The 14,768-nt window shown below is 36.7% G+C and overlaps 2 protein-coding genes and 1 long non-coding RNA gene across 3 annotated transcripts; all 3 read right to left on the bottom strand.

Moving 5' to 3' along the window:
• Positions 1–883: 883 nt before the first annotated feature.
• Positions 884–2,949, bottom strand: LOC141622215 (small ribosomal subunit protein eS27y). Its single transcript, XM_074438265.1, has 4 exons — positions 2,826–2,949; positions 2,634–2,735; positions 2,492–2,520; positions 884–1,239 (listed from the first exon to the last, which is right to left on the bottom strand). The coding sequence occupies exons 1-4, from the start codon at positions 2,826–2,828 to the stop codon at positions 1,113–1,115; spliced, it is 261 nt and encodes an 86-aa protein (XP_074294366.1). The 5' UTR covers positions 2,829–2,949; the 3' UTR covers positions 884–1,112.
• Positions 2,950–4,515: 1,566 nt separating this feature from the next.
• On the bottom strand, positions 4,516–6,750 carry LOC141622214 (uncharacterized). The gene is made up of 3 exons (XR_012532898.1): positions 6,512–6,750; positions 5,874–6,078; positions 4,516–4,828 (listed from the first exon to the last, which is right to left on the bottom strand). It is a non-coding gene; the product is annotated as an uncharacterized LOC141622214 (long non-coding RNA).
• A 2,169-nt stretch (positions 6,751–8,919) lies between these two features.
• Positions 8,920–13,753, bottom strand: LOC141622213 (calcium-dependent mitochondrial ATP-magnesium/phosphate carrier protein 2-like). The gene is made up of 4 exons (XM_074438264.1): positions 12,790–13,753; positions 10,439–11,224; positions 10,070–10,160; positions 8,920–9,451 (listed from the first exon to the last, which is right to left on the bottom strand). The coding sequence occupies exons 1-4, from the start codon at positions 13,208–13,210 to the stop codon at positions 9,274–9,276; spliced, it is 1,476 nt and encodes a 491-aa protein (XP_074294365.1). The 5' UTR covers positions 13,211–13,753; the 3' UTR covers positions 8,920–9,273.
• Between the last annotated feature and the right edge of the window lie 1,015 nt (positions 13,754–14,768).

Genomic DNA, 14,768 nt, shown 5'->3' with positions numbered 1-14,768 from the left:
GGTGGATCAGACATGAAACTCTCATTTCTCTACCTAAGTTCTTTTTTTAAACAATTCAATTAGTTTAACATTATTTCGATTAGTTTAATTTGATTAGTAATTCATTATTTCTATTAGTAATTCGTTGTTTCGATTAAGTTGATAGTAATTAAATCTTAGTTGTTACTCTAGTTGAGATTAGTTTAATTCGATTAGTAATTTGTTGTTTCAATTAACTTCTTAGTAATTCGATCTTAGTTGTTAGTTTGAATTTATCGATTAAACTGTTTGTCAATTAGTTTAATTGAAGTGTTTGGAGTGGGAATGGTAGTTTGAGTAGTTCATTAAAATTGTCGCCAATTTGAAGTAATTTGTCGACGATATTTAGCAATTGTTTTTTTTTTCAGAAAAATTTGTGTTTAGGGCAATGCAAAATTGCAAATGGCCCAATTCACCTGAACAAGCTACAAACGAATAACCTCTATTACTTTTCCCGCCTGAACTCAACGGCCAACCAACTCAACTAAACTAATTCGAGCACAGGTCCAAAGCCGAATTAGCCAACTTTCATAAAAAGCCCGATTCTAAGACCGACGCTACATCTCGAAAGAGCCTGTGCCTGCCTCTACGAGTAAAGCCAAATTGGACAGTGAACATATCACACTCGCACCAGTCGAGTCTGTGTCCAAAGTCTATCGGACATTTAAACGTGATGCGTGGTTCTTTCAAGTAGCGGAGTGAAGGTACAAGAAGGACCCGAACTTTAAACTATTTTAGCTATAAGGACCCAAACTTATTCCGTTTTAACTTTAATATTGAAGTTTGGGTCCTAAACTGCTACTCTCCTATTTTCCGTGTGATCAGACGTTATAAGCAGTTACGAAATTCAAATTGCAAACCTTAGTTGGTAAGAAGAAAAGAAAAGTAAGCAACTGGCAAAATATGCGAAGTTACAAGATGTATTCAAAATGCCAAACAACAGCTCAAGTTTACCTCGATCCTTCAGCCATTACAATACGTAACACAAAACAGTAGTATCAGAAACTACGCGAGTGACAAATAGGCGACAATTTATCCAACATAAAACTAAGGGTACTCTCTCTTCATTCAGCAAAATTATGTAGCTTAGGCAATTAGTCTCCCTTTCTTCTGAAGGAGCAGCCCTCAGTAAGTCTGGCACGACCTCCTGTAGGCTGGCACAAGACCGTTTGACAGTTACCGCACACCACAACTGTTTGGGAGTGGCTGAAAACTGTGGTTCTGCAACACAATGATAAAGTGTCTTATGTTAGAAAAGACAAATTGCATTCTAAGTAAATGATCGAAGAAATTCACAAAGATTAATTGCAGTTTACATGACACAACTACACAAGTGACATCAGTTTATTCATGGGCTAGCGGATTTGGTCGACCACCTAACTCGCAAATCAGTTCATCATGTTCTATCATTGCACATTTGCACTCACTTAAAATCTATACAACGAACACTATTATTACAGATCATATACAAACCGTGGCGTATTAGTAACGAATCGGGCAGCCACAACAAAAACAACAGAGCCTTAGACCGTTTAAGCACATTTTGGGGTCAGCTAATGTGTATTATCATCCAAAATCGTTTAAGCATGAATCCAACAATAAGGCCAACGGTATGAATAAAAACAAGTAAAAAATGAAAACGTAAAAAAAGAGAAAAGTGAGCAACAAAATCTTTGGTTGAAACTAAAAACAATGACTTAAGTCATCAGCAACAGCAACAGCAACAGCAACAACAACAACAGAGCCTTAAATCTGAAAATGATTTGAGGTGGCTGACATAGATCATCCTTAACGAGTTAAGGTCTATTTTCATTTAAAGGCAATAAAGCTGTGCATCATTCCGGCGCACATATATACCACGTCTGTTCAATAAATTTCACGACATTTTCCTAGTGCTTTTTGAGAAATGGAGTGAAATGGCATTTCTGGACGGAGTGAGTAACTAAGAACTTATTTGTGAGCTCATAACACGAGTTTCAAACCAAATATTTTTGTTGGCTAATTGTTCAATACAATTGGGTTTTACATGAGGTAGTCTGAGGAAATAAGATCAGAGACAAAGGCGTTGGGAATTTTGAAATCACATCATGAAAACAAAGGTCGCAACAGGTGATTGAAGGAGTTTATGTTCACTGTCCTACTAAATAAACCCGAATACCCGATTGTAGAACCCAACAGCGTCATTTTACGAAAAGTTAGTACTCAAATGGTAAACAAGGTTACTTTGAAATTCCCAGTCACAGAAATTCTAACCTAAAAATCTGTCCTCAAATAAACCATCTTAATTAAAATCATAATTCCCAGAATTTGAAATTCCCAACTCAATAAAACATTCTTCTTACCCTATACAAAATATCAACAGAAAATCAAACATTTTAACCTAACCTAACCTAACCTAAAATCAGCATCAAAATTTACAGCTTAATAATGATTAAATTAAACATAATTAAAGCAATTAAGGAAATTAACTTACATGTTGAAGCAACCCTGGCACTTAACATCCTACATTCACCAAAACAAAACACAAAAGTAAAATAAAATCAGTGTTTATTGTTAATAATAAGATACCGATTATTGTAAAACCGTCTGATATGAAAAATAGAGAAAAAAAATACCATGAAAAAAGAGTTAGGAGATTGAACAAGACGCTTGAGTTTGTGCTTCCTCTTCTCAAGCTCTGCTGGTGGGTTCAACAAATCAATGTCGTTTTGCAATACCTGATACAACAAAATTAAATTAAATTAATCATGATTACAACAAAATTAATCAACATAGTGAGGTGATGATGATGAACTGAAGAGACTCACCATTTTTGCTGAGAAAAAATGGGGAGAGAAATGTGTGAGGAATTGGAGTGTTGAGAATTGTTGCGGCGAAGTGAGACGAGGGTTTTTTCAAGGGTTATGGTTGTGGGCTTATAGTCATCGATCTGGTCCAATTAGTTTTACCGGGATGCTAACGAGTTGAGCCGAGCTCGAGCTTGGCCTTGCTTGGTTTGTGTTCTTAAAGCAAAATTCGAGCTAGAACTAGGTGTTTTAATGAGATGAGACAGCTCACGAGCAACTCGAGATCAGCTTGACAAAAGCTCGGTCAAAGCTTGACTCGTGCGAGATCAGCTCGAGCTCGGACTCGGCCCGAGAGCTTAATGAGCCAAGCCAACCAAACGCTGGCTCGGCTCGAAAAGCTCGTGCGCGGCTCGAACTTGTGTGATTATAAGATATTGCTCATATTTTATAAAATATTTTATCATGATTATATCTTTGTATCACGTATATCAAATATCTCACTGATTTGTCAAATATTTTACATTTAACCTTCGAGCCTTGTTATTAAAATATCGGATGAAAAAAATCAAAAAATTAACCATTATATATAGGCTCGATTTGAGCTCGACTTTGGCTCGAGCTCGCGTTAATATGAGCACATCTTCTACAAGCTCGGGTAAGCTCGAGTTCGAGTTTTAGTTCTCAAGCACAAGCCGAGCAAGGTTAAGCTCGGGCTCGGCTCGGCTCGTTAGCACCCCTAGCTAGAACCGATCTCGACCTTACCCGAGTCTGGAAAAATTGTGCTCATTAAAAAGCTTGCAAGTTTTAACGCGAGCTCGAGCCAATATCGAGCTGAACTCTAGTCCGTATATAACTATTGAATTTTCCTTTTTTGTTCTTGGATAATTTCAATAACGAGACTCGAAAGTTATATATATACAAATTTTTGGAAAATGAATGAGACATTTGATATATGTGATACAAATATATTATCATGACAAAATAATTTTACAAAATATGAGCAATATTTTATATAATCACATACGTTCGAGTCGCTCGCGAGCTTTTCGAGCCGAGACAACATATGCTCGGCTTGGATCGTTAAGCTCTCGAGCCGAGTCTGAAACTGGGCCGGGCTTTGACCGAGCCGTGCTCGAGTTGCTCGCGAGCTGTTTTATCTTATTATCACCCCTAAGTTTTACATAACAAAAATACTCGTATAAGCCGGTTTCACACAAATTTATTGTAAACAGTTCTCTAGATTGCACCTAATGTAAATTTGCAGTAAAATTGCAAGGTCATAAAAACGGTTGATGTAATTGTTGAGCTTCAAAGTTTACACCAATTCTCGTTGAAGACGGACACTTTCCGTCACAAGCTGAAGACGGCCAAATGTCGCCATTTTGAAGACAAAATATGACCATTTTAATGTCAAATTATTATAGCTTTGAAAATTGTTCTGATAACTTTTTAGGTAAAATGGTTACATTTTCGTCTTAATGGGTCACATTTTACCTTGTCTTCAGCTTGTGACGAAATGTACCCGTCACAAGCAAGACGCTTTGCAAAGTTTAATGAAATTTCTTTCATTTTAGCCAAAAAAAAAGCGGTCTTGATTTTTTTTTTTTTTTTGTTGAAAAGAGCTAAATTAAATTGAAATAAGTGTTAATTTGTAAAGCTCTAAGCTAAACTGAATTAAATGAAAATTAAATTGAACTGAATTGAGCTGAAATTAAGTGCAAAAAAACCGGACCTTATTTCAACAGAAATTCTAAAAAATATTTTAATCATACAATCTAAGTAGTGTAATACTGTATAATATTTGCATTTTACATCAAGGTCAACTTTTCAAAAACTCCAGCCAAAAACTCAGGAGGAGCACCATTATTAATCCTGCCTTTGCCTTCTCCTATTTTAGTTTTGCCAGTAGCAATGGTAAAGAGTTTGTTTAGCTCCTCGTCATTCTTATAAGCTAAATATATATCCTCTGGTGTTACTCCGTCCCTCTTCTTCTCCTTCGCCATGTTTCCCGCCGACTCCAATACCTGTACATTTCATCATTTTTCTTCCTTTTAGGTCTATAATCATATACTCCCTTCGTCCTAATTATATGTTTACCTAATAATTGTGACGGAGGTAGTATCATTCTTTGTAGGATTTTTAGACTTCGTTTTGGAAAGAAAATTACTAATAGTAGCCTAAAACATCAAACAAATTTGGAAATTCAAAAAATTACTCATTTACAACATTACATGTAGGAACCCCAATACATTGCCATATCCGTATCGCAAAAAAAATAATGTACAACCGTCTACGTGAGACTGATAAAAAAGTGACCCTTGTTTTATAAATACCGACCAAATTTTGGCAAATAGAGACTACTTTTTTGATAAAAAAATGACTATTTTTTCCAAAGTAGTATCTGTTTATCATAAAATGGTCACTATTTATTACAAAATAGTCACATGAAAAACTGTCGTACCTAAGAATTGTTGCTGTCATACGAGTATAATTTAAGTTTATAGTGTTTATATGGAAAAAACGATAGTACTTCCTCCTAATTTGATTGTTGGTTTCCTTTCTTTTGGGCACCAAAATTAAGGAAATAAATTTGAACCACACTAAACACCCTACCCCAAATAGAACTGAATTTAGACAACACAAAACTTATCGAAAAAGCAAAGAGGAACCAACCTCCGACTAATATGGAATAGTATGGAAAAGGAAAGAGAAAACAACAATCACACTAGGAGTAGGAGGGAGTAATATTTTTAGATTTAGGAAAAAGGATCGTAACTCGTAAGCCACCCATCGGCCACAGCTACGGCCACAGCCTCCTACAACCAAATTGTACTTCGAACAAACCAAATTACTAGGCCGGCCTCATTGCCTCCCTACGGAATTAAGTCAACAAAACCATCCGTCAAAACCCTAAAACCTTTGAAGATGGAATCAAGATATTTTGTAGCCCTTAATCTTTATTAAATTAAAAATTAGGGTTCCATACTTGGATATTATGTCATGGCTCTTGATCATAATGGTAGGTTTAATTTGAATCCGAAAAAGAAACGGGAGTTTGAGAAAAGAGACCTCAGTAACAAGGTATTCAAGAACGGAAGTGAGGAAGACGGAACCATTAGACGTTATATCTATCGGATTCGATGCCTTCTGCATATGCCAACGTACCCTCTTCACCGAAAACTGTAGTCCCGCTTTTTGAGTCCTTTGACACGGAACCTTGCGGCTGATAATCTTCGCCATTTCTCCTTCATTGATGGACATTGTTGTTGCGAAACTGCAAAACAGAGAAAGGGTTGTTTGTAACTTAACTTGTGAGTGATGTTGATTTGTCGTAGTGTGTTGGGAAATTTACGCCAAATTACCCACACGCAACGAAAGCACAATCGACAATATAAAACCAAAAGTAGATAACCGTAAACAACAATAAGACGAGACAGAATATAGGGTAAATACCCAGGGCAAAACCCTCCAAATCCGGAGGTAAAACCCACAGCCAATCGAGCAATCCACTATAATAATAGTACCAGTACAGTCCGCCGTCCCGAATAATACACCAATTCGGAACCACAATGATTTAGGAAGAACCAAATCTAAACCCTAGAACAATTGACAAATTCCACCAACTGACTAGTAAGACGGTCTAGATTAAACCACCTAAATAATGTGTAAATCCGTATACAAGACCATATACAAAGAACTATACTGACCTCGATTAACTGAACCCGAGATAAGAATCTCGACCACAAAATCACCTTGCTCCTGCCACCCAACCACACACTAACCCAAGACAAGAACCGTCTTGTGTCAAACCGTGTGTGAGAAGACCCAAGAAATCAGACCCGTTTCTTGTTAGAAGAAGTGGCACCAATTAAGCTCACGCTCAAATCAACCTGCAAGTATTTATGATATTTGTGTGGTGTGTGCTTGTTGTGTACTCTGCCTTTTTTTGCCAAGGAACTCCTTTTATATCCAACAACCAGCCAAATTTCCCTTGGCTTACAAAACAAGCCGTGGACTTGGTCCACTAAACAAACACTCTTATTCTTATTTAATAAGACAAGTTCTAAAGAGAACTTTTGGGCCGGACACAATTGGGTCACGACCCAACATAGTGTTATGACTTATGACGAAGGGAAAAGATTGAGAGGTTGAAGGGGGTATTTATAGGGAAGATTTGATTTATTTTGGTAATTTTTTTGAAAATTTGTTCAGCTAGTCTTGTTTGTGACGGGCTTAGCCCGTCACAAACTTGTGACCTCTCACAAAAAAAGGGAGAGGGGACAAGGTGGGGCACCTCCAATGTGTTTCTCACTCACCTCTCAATGACCATTTTGTGAGAGGAAACGGTATCCGGCACAAATGAGAATTTGCCGGTTTTGCTTAGTTGGTTGATTTCTCAAAATTTTGTTTTTTTTTTTGTTTTTTCACAATGCGGTAAATACTCCCTTTATATCAGACCAATGGTAACACTTACCAAATATGGTCGTACCAAACCAATAGTAACATTCCTTATTTGGCCCACAACATTACCAAATTATACTTATATCCATTTGATATTTACACAAAATGCATTACAGACATCACCTACCAACTCACAATTAAACTCACAATTACATACTCCACCTATTTTTCCCTCTTTACCCTTGCTTTTACCTCTTTTCTTAAAAACCCTCATTTTTTACCCATGTTATCAGTTGTCTGGTACGGAGGGGGTAGTTTTTTCTTTTTAAAATGAATTTATTCACAAGTTACTTTTTGGAAAAAAAATTGGTTATTTGACCAAACTTTTGTAAAAACGTTTTTTAATAAATATTTATGTTTGGTCTAACTATTTTTTTGGGCTTTTTAGGCACTAGAGTGAAAAGTAGGAGTAGAAGTAACAATTTTCTACTTCTACTTTTAGAGGTTAGTTATCAACTTTTGGTTTTTTAAAAATATTTTTAATCATCTCTAATTTATAGTGTTTAGCCCAATTTCTACTTTTTCAATTGCAAAAGTACTTTTAAAGTTAGGTCAAACACCACCTTAAGAGAGTTTGTCTTTTAATAATGTTAAAGATTTTATGTTGACTCTTTATTGAAATCTCTTAAAGAGTAATAATGCAATTTGCACAAGATCGGGTTGTAATGACTAATGAGGGAGTTGATCAATTTCCATAATGTATTACCTATATCACAGCTAATAATTTACACTTACTTTAATTTAAACTGTTTACTGGGATATAGGGAGTAAAATTAGAGGATAGTGAGGTGCATTTTGCATGAAATTTGTTTTTCCTAATATCCAAATGTTTATAATAATGTTTGAATTTAGTAATTCTAGTGAGAGCATGTACTCCAATATATTAATCGGTTGTGACTTGTGAGAGAGTAAAAGAAGAGGGTTGAGGAGAAGGTGAATAGCTACCTCATTGTAGTTTAGATTCAGAAATCACCTACTCATTTTAGATTTTTAAAGGGTTATTTGTCATATAAAGTTGTATATATAAATGAGTCAAATCTTCCAAACACAACATTTAAAAGATTGAATTTGAGCACTCGAGACATCCGGTATGATTTTGAAAAACTCAGATTATATCTAAGAATTCGAAAAAACACCAGGGCCTATTGTAGAACCGAATTTTTTTCATGCCTTCGACAAAAACCGAACATTCGGCCCACTAGTAAAGTACATAAACACACTACTCGAGAAAAAATCTCCACAACCATACTAGATTCCAGCAGGCAGCCGGGCAGCGACACAAGTCCCATAACTGAACGCAGATTATTGAAAACTTTCATCGCTATATGCAATTGTGCATACACAAGGCGAGGTCAATTAACTGGCTGCTCATGCTTCACGAGTCATGACAGTCAACAGATGTATACAACTATACAAGCATGAAGCGTGGTAGAACCACAAGATCATCAAACAAATGATGGTCCCTCCTTAAACCGAAAGATTGCAACTATTCAGAATAACATACAGAAACAACCAGAAAAATCGTCTGGCCGGTAACACAAAAATATGACAGTTTTACGAGTAAAATTAAAATCAATCCATCAATGAATGAATAAATAAATGAAGCAAGCATATGGGTCGGTCTGACATGTAGGCAGTTCAATGGGCAGGTACAGAGTGGAATGAACAAATGATATTGCCGTGCTTCATGGAAGCTTATAGTCTCAAAGTTGCTACAAAATTTGTAGTCACCTGTTTTTGTTGTGTTACCACACATACAACAAACACGGATTCATGGTGGCACAATGATTGAACGAACAGAAACAACCATTCGAATGGCTCAATTACATTATATTCCGCTATAGCAAAAATTTACCTGGGAATTTTGGGTTTATTGTATCAAGAGAATCATATATCTACTCAAATAAGAACTACGACTATCATCATCATCCATAATGTATAGCAGCACCAAATCTCCAAAATTCCACGGAAATAGTCAGCCATGTTAAAAGAAGAGAGCATGCACGTCTTATTCCAATTCCAGACGTTTTTTCATGGCCTCATAAACCATATAAGTAATACTTGCAGATGGAATGACTTTCAAAAGGTTTGGAAACAATCCTTTGTAGAATCCCTTCCATCTTTCTTCCCGAAAAGTCTTTAGAAAAACTTCAGACATTGTTGCCTTTGACTGATTAGCTTGCATTCTGAATAGAACAGTCAGATCGAGATTAATTATAATCCTGATATTTTGCAATAGGCTGGATTTGCAGAAATTAATAGGGAAAGATATCTAAGATTTAAGATGAATTTAATTAATCAAGAGGGAAAAGGTTATTTTCCTCTCCAACAAGGTCAAAGACTCGTTACACAGCAAAAGAGCTTGCTTAAGACGACATCTACACTCAGTCTCCCATAATCATTCAACCAGTGAGCCATTGAGGCACAAGGATATCCTTGTTGTTGAGCTAGGGAAATACGTTGTCATGTTCCCCATCGTTCCTTCATTATTGAGATCACGAATATTAAAAAACGTGCAAAAATGGTGGTAATTGGCGAACCTAGCCCAAGAAAGAGAGCAAAGTTTGAAACTTTGAACTAGTGACTTTTTTTCAAAAGGTTTGAACCAGTGACCTGGAGATGTTATAAATTCACACTGGAAACCAACAGAGAAAACTGTAGTATTAATTATACATGGACAACACATGTTATATACTGACTTTTATCTTAGATGATGGAGATTCTAAAATCTACCACTGCGCACAGACTAACCGTTTATAAATGCCCGACTTTTGCTAACACACTTTCAACAGTAACTGACTTACCTTGTCCTGACGACCTGCAATGGGTAAACACAGGTTGCCCCCACAGCACCAGATACTGTCCCACAGCCTAATTGCACAAGAGCTCCAGGTTCTGCATATATTGCAAGTTAGGTTATCATGAAACATAATTTGTCATACAATATTACAAATTCTCATGTGAGAGTCTTCTGATAATTTATCATGAAAATGGCCCATATGAAAACTAATTGAGGTAGCTATACTGTAAGATAATGGGTTAATGGTTAAATGGAAAGTTAATCACATGAGACCGTCTTTCAAGTTTCAACAGCCGTCTTGTTTATCTCAAAAATAAGAATTGCTTATCAGAATATAACAAGATATGCAAGAATTGAGAAACGGAGAACTTACCGCTATCTGGGAACATATATTTTTTAGCCAAATCCTTGAGTGTTTCATAAGCAGCTAGATCAATGCCCGCATAAGGAATAATACCAATAAGAGAGGGAAAAAGGCCCTTGTAGAAAGCTCGTGAGCCCTCCTTAATCCAAATGTCCCTAGTTAAAGATCCTAATCTAGGTACTTTCCCGTCTATGCATTCATGGGTCTGTAACCGGGTTTTTACAAGATCCATCGGGTAGATAACGGTCTGAGCAACAGCACCTGCAAGACCACCAGAAACAAGGCGGCCAGCTGTTCCAATATCAGCCTTTTCTTCACCTTTAGCATCTGATATAGCACCTTTAAGCAATTCATATGTGTAAAATCTAATCGCACTCTCAGGTGCTACCTTCAGCACATTTAACCCATTTCCACGAAAAAATGCAAAAATCTTTCCTTCTTTCCATATTTTCTTTACTGCTGGCATTATACGAGCATCCTTAGTTTCAACTTGCAACGCCACTTTCAAACGGTCTAGGGGAGCAGTAGCAGTACGAGATGCAGCACCTGCTATACCTCCTGCTATTAAATATCGGCCTGCATGCATATGCTTGCTAATCCCTTCTGGTATGACAGTTTGTTCACCAATGTCCACAAGGCAGACCCTCTCCCAATAGTGATAGATATTTGCAATAGTTACTTCATGAGGATATAGAAGGAGAAAGTCTCGCCACTCTTCAAAAGTTATGACACCATTATTATCCTTATCAACCCGCTCAACAAAACGAGCAAGTTCTTCGTCATCAATCTCAATCCCTACATAACAGAGACTGCTGTGGCTTATAGGATGAACAGAAAAAAGGGAAAAAAAAAACAATTAAAAGGATGCAACCTATTGAACTGTCTAACAAGAGTGCAGTTTAAACTAGGCTGCTAATTAGCGTGTGAGGTGTGACATAGGCCTGTACAAACAGTATGTAGTAATTTCCTCTACTCATTATTTTGCCTATTATTCGGCCTGAGCTGTAAGGTACAAGAAATCATGATATAGAATATTCCATTCCAATAAGCAGCAATGAACAAAGCATAAACAGCACTGTCACCTTGATTAACACAAGCATTTATGAGGGTGAATCTTCAAAACCTAAAGTTACTTCCCAAGATGACCAAAATCTCCCGTCACTGATTATTGATTTAATGTGGGGAAAAAAACACCATGCTATCCTAATGCTTATTACAGCTAAGTTTGAACGCAACTGTAGCACTCCAAGTCTCAAGCCCTGGATGAGTGGATGGATAGGAAGTAGTCATTAGGACACCACCATGTGTAATAGACTCGTAGACGAGCACGTCTTTCTCCTGCATCTTGGCCTCACTCATGCAGGCGGTGCGTGGCATGAGAAGGTCACTCATCTATAAATTCTACTCACCAAGCAAGCTTAACTGTGTCGTTCTTAGCGCACAAGCTTCTGAAGTGAAAGCGCGCTTTTCTTAAGTATTTTATTCCCTTTAAACACTCACCTAAGTTCCTCAGTTTTCAACCAAGCTCCTCGGAATCAGGGTACATAATACTTGGCTATTGTTATGGTCGATATGTTAGTTTCTAAAATAAGGGAAAACTTGTGACCTAAAAATTTGCTTAACAGATAGGAGCTATAATAAACCTATAAGCCAATGATAGATGGTGGTTAATACAAGCTCGGAAGAAAAGTTAGATGGATATAACAACGCAGATTTAGTCCGGCATTACAGAGAAGAAAGATGCCCTTCCCTCTCCTCCGCTTTTATGCATAAAACGAGCTCCCAACTTAAAAATTACAAAGACGTAGCCAATTATCCTATAATAGCTGTCAAAAGGCAAACCAACAGGTGGAATTGTATTACTAATCAATGAAAGACATAAAAACAAATAAGATGTGAAATCCCATACAAAATGAGTATGGGTTTCCCCGGCAAGGAGAAAAAAGAGTCCACGTTATAAGCCCAAGTGAGGCTCCATCCTAAAACAAAATGTCGCAAGGAGTAGCTCCATATAAAGTGACAAATCCCACCCTTTTTCTTAACATGGGACATTAGCAAATGGGGATTGGGGACCATATCATAAGAAGAGCTTGTTAACACTTAACACAAGGCCTTTGAATTATCGCCGAATTCTAGTCCAACATTACACTAGTAATTCTTAAGGCTAAACAAAAAAATGATCACAGCCAAAACAACCTATAAAGCAAGTACATTCTCCCATACACACAAACACACGCTACAATTGACAAATCATAAACGAATCAAGTGTGAATTAGGTGATATAATGAAGCATAAAAGGCATCAAACATATCAAATGTTGTCAATAAATGCATAACTTAAGATAACGACTCCAAATTTACCTGCTTTAACAAGAGCATCATAGAGCTCCTCAGGCAAAATACACCCATTATGCTCAACATCAATAGTCTGAAAAATACGATACAATTCAAGCTCCTTATCATCCATATACCTCCTAAACTCATGATAATTAACCCGACCATCGTGATCAGCATCACAAACATGTAACAAATCCCTAGCATACTTATAATCAGACGGAATATGAAGCGCAGTTAAACCCGCCTCAATCTCAGCATAATCCAAATACCCAGTACTTGACTTATCGAAAAAACTAAACAAACTCCTAATCCTCACCTCCCTCTCCTCCTTAGTCTCTTGCAATGCCAACAAAACATGTTCCATTGACACTGGCCCTGGTTTCTTCACTGGATTACACCCCTCACACCGCCTCGTTTCCCCCTCATTTTTCACCTTTCCCTCCATTTTTCGACACGAAAACTCAAATACAATCTCCGACTATTTAAGTATCCATAAGAATAACCCTTCAAACAAGCTCCAACACTTTACAAAATTCCAATTGGAATTCAATTTCAGTCCAATGTCGGCCAATATATAATCATAATTACAAGGAATATAGTATGGTATATAAGAATATAAATTCCACAAGCTTACTTTTTTGAATTTTGACCCTTCAAATTGAAAGGGTCAAAATAATAAATACTCTAACAAGATGAAATAAAGTTATCAAACCCTAATTACACGCAATTGAACAGTGAGGATGACGGAGTTACTGTGGTGGTGTAACAATGGCGGGATGGTAGATCGGGAATTGGAGGTGGTCGGAAACAATGGTGGAAGTTGTCGGAGACACGGCGGAGGAGACGGCGGAGATGACGGAGGAGAGAGGGGAGGGGGAATGTGATGCTGGAATTGTTGATGATTGATTTGATTTGATTGGACAGTGTGTAAAATGGGTGATGTAGAACAAGGAAGGTGGAATTAGCCCACTGTCCACCTGTTGCTGTTGTTGGCAAGGTTTTTGTATTCTATTTTATTTCACAAATTCTCATTATAGACGGATACTATCCGTCTATACGTGTAGACGGATACCATTTTATCTCATAAAATACCCATTTGCCATAAAGTGGGAAGCACATGGGGGTGCCCCACCTTGTCCCCCTACCCATTTTATTAGAAGTCTTTACCCGTCTGTTCGCCCCACCCGTCTATACCAAGACCTATTGATTTTATTTTTGTTGTAGATTTTTTGGTGATGATTTTTTTGGTTGTCTAATGAATTGTGGAAAGGAGTAGGCTACCAGGACATAATCAGGTTACTCGGGTTGATTATTGATTGATTAGAATTAGAAAGTATGGTAAATATAAGGTTGGGTTTTTGTTGGACTGATCATGTTCATACCGTCGAATCGATTTAATGTTGAGTTTGTGTTATCTACTTATATTGTTTATATATACGAGTATATGGCGTGTTTTAAGATTTAAACAACAGTTTCATGTTTAATCTACGTGTCGAGGATCTTAATTCATTAAAGAGATTGATAAATTTCTAATATTCGGGTTGAGTCGGGATATTAAATAGGCACATAGCTCATCTCAAAGTGGTTTATTTTTAAGTTAAATTGGAATAAATAAGGTTATTATATAGCTCATCTAGAAGTGGTTTATTTTTAAGTTGAATGGGAATAAATGAAGTTGTTACCGATTATCAGTTCACCAAATTCTTAAATTTAATCGGATTGAAATTCAAAGATTGATTTGACCACACAAACCCATGTTTAAAAAACAAGTTAAATAGTTAAATAAGACAAATAAATAAAATGTTAAGATATTAGCAAAAAAAACTTGTCTTATTTATATAAGTAGTATGTTATTTAATCGGTTATAATCTTAACACGAATATATTTGTTCTTAAAGAGTCGACAGACTCTTGTAAATCTAAAGCGTTTGGTTCCCATCATCATTTCATTTTCTAACTAAATGACGTTGAATTCAAAAAGGAGAAGTAATTGTCAAGGTATGT

This window comes from Silene latifolia, chromosome X (assembly GCF_048544455.1).
Source record: "Silene latifolia isolate original U9 population chromosome X, ASM4854445v1, whole genome shotgun sequence".
Classification (NCBI taxonomy): Eukaryota; Viridiplantae; Streptophyta; class Magnoliopsida; order Caryophyllales; family Caryophyllaceae; genus Silene; species Silene latifolia.
This window is presented reverse-complemented; position numbering and strand designations above follow the sequence as displayed.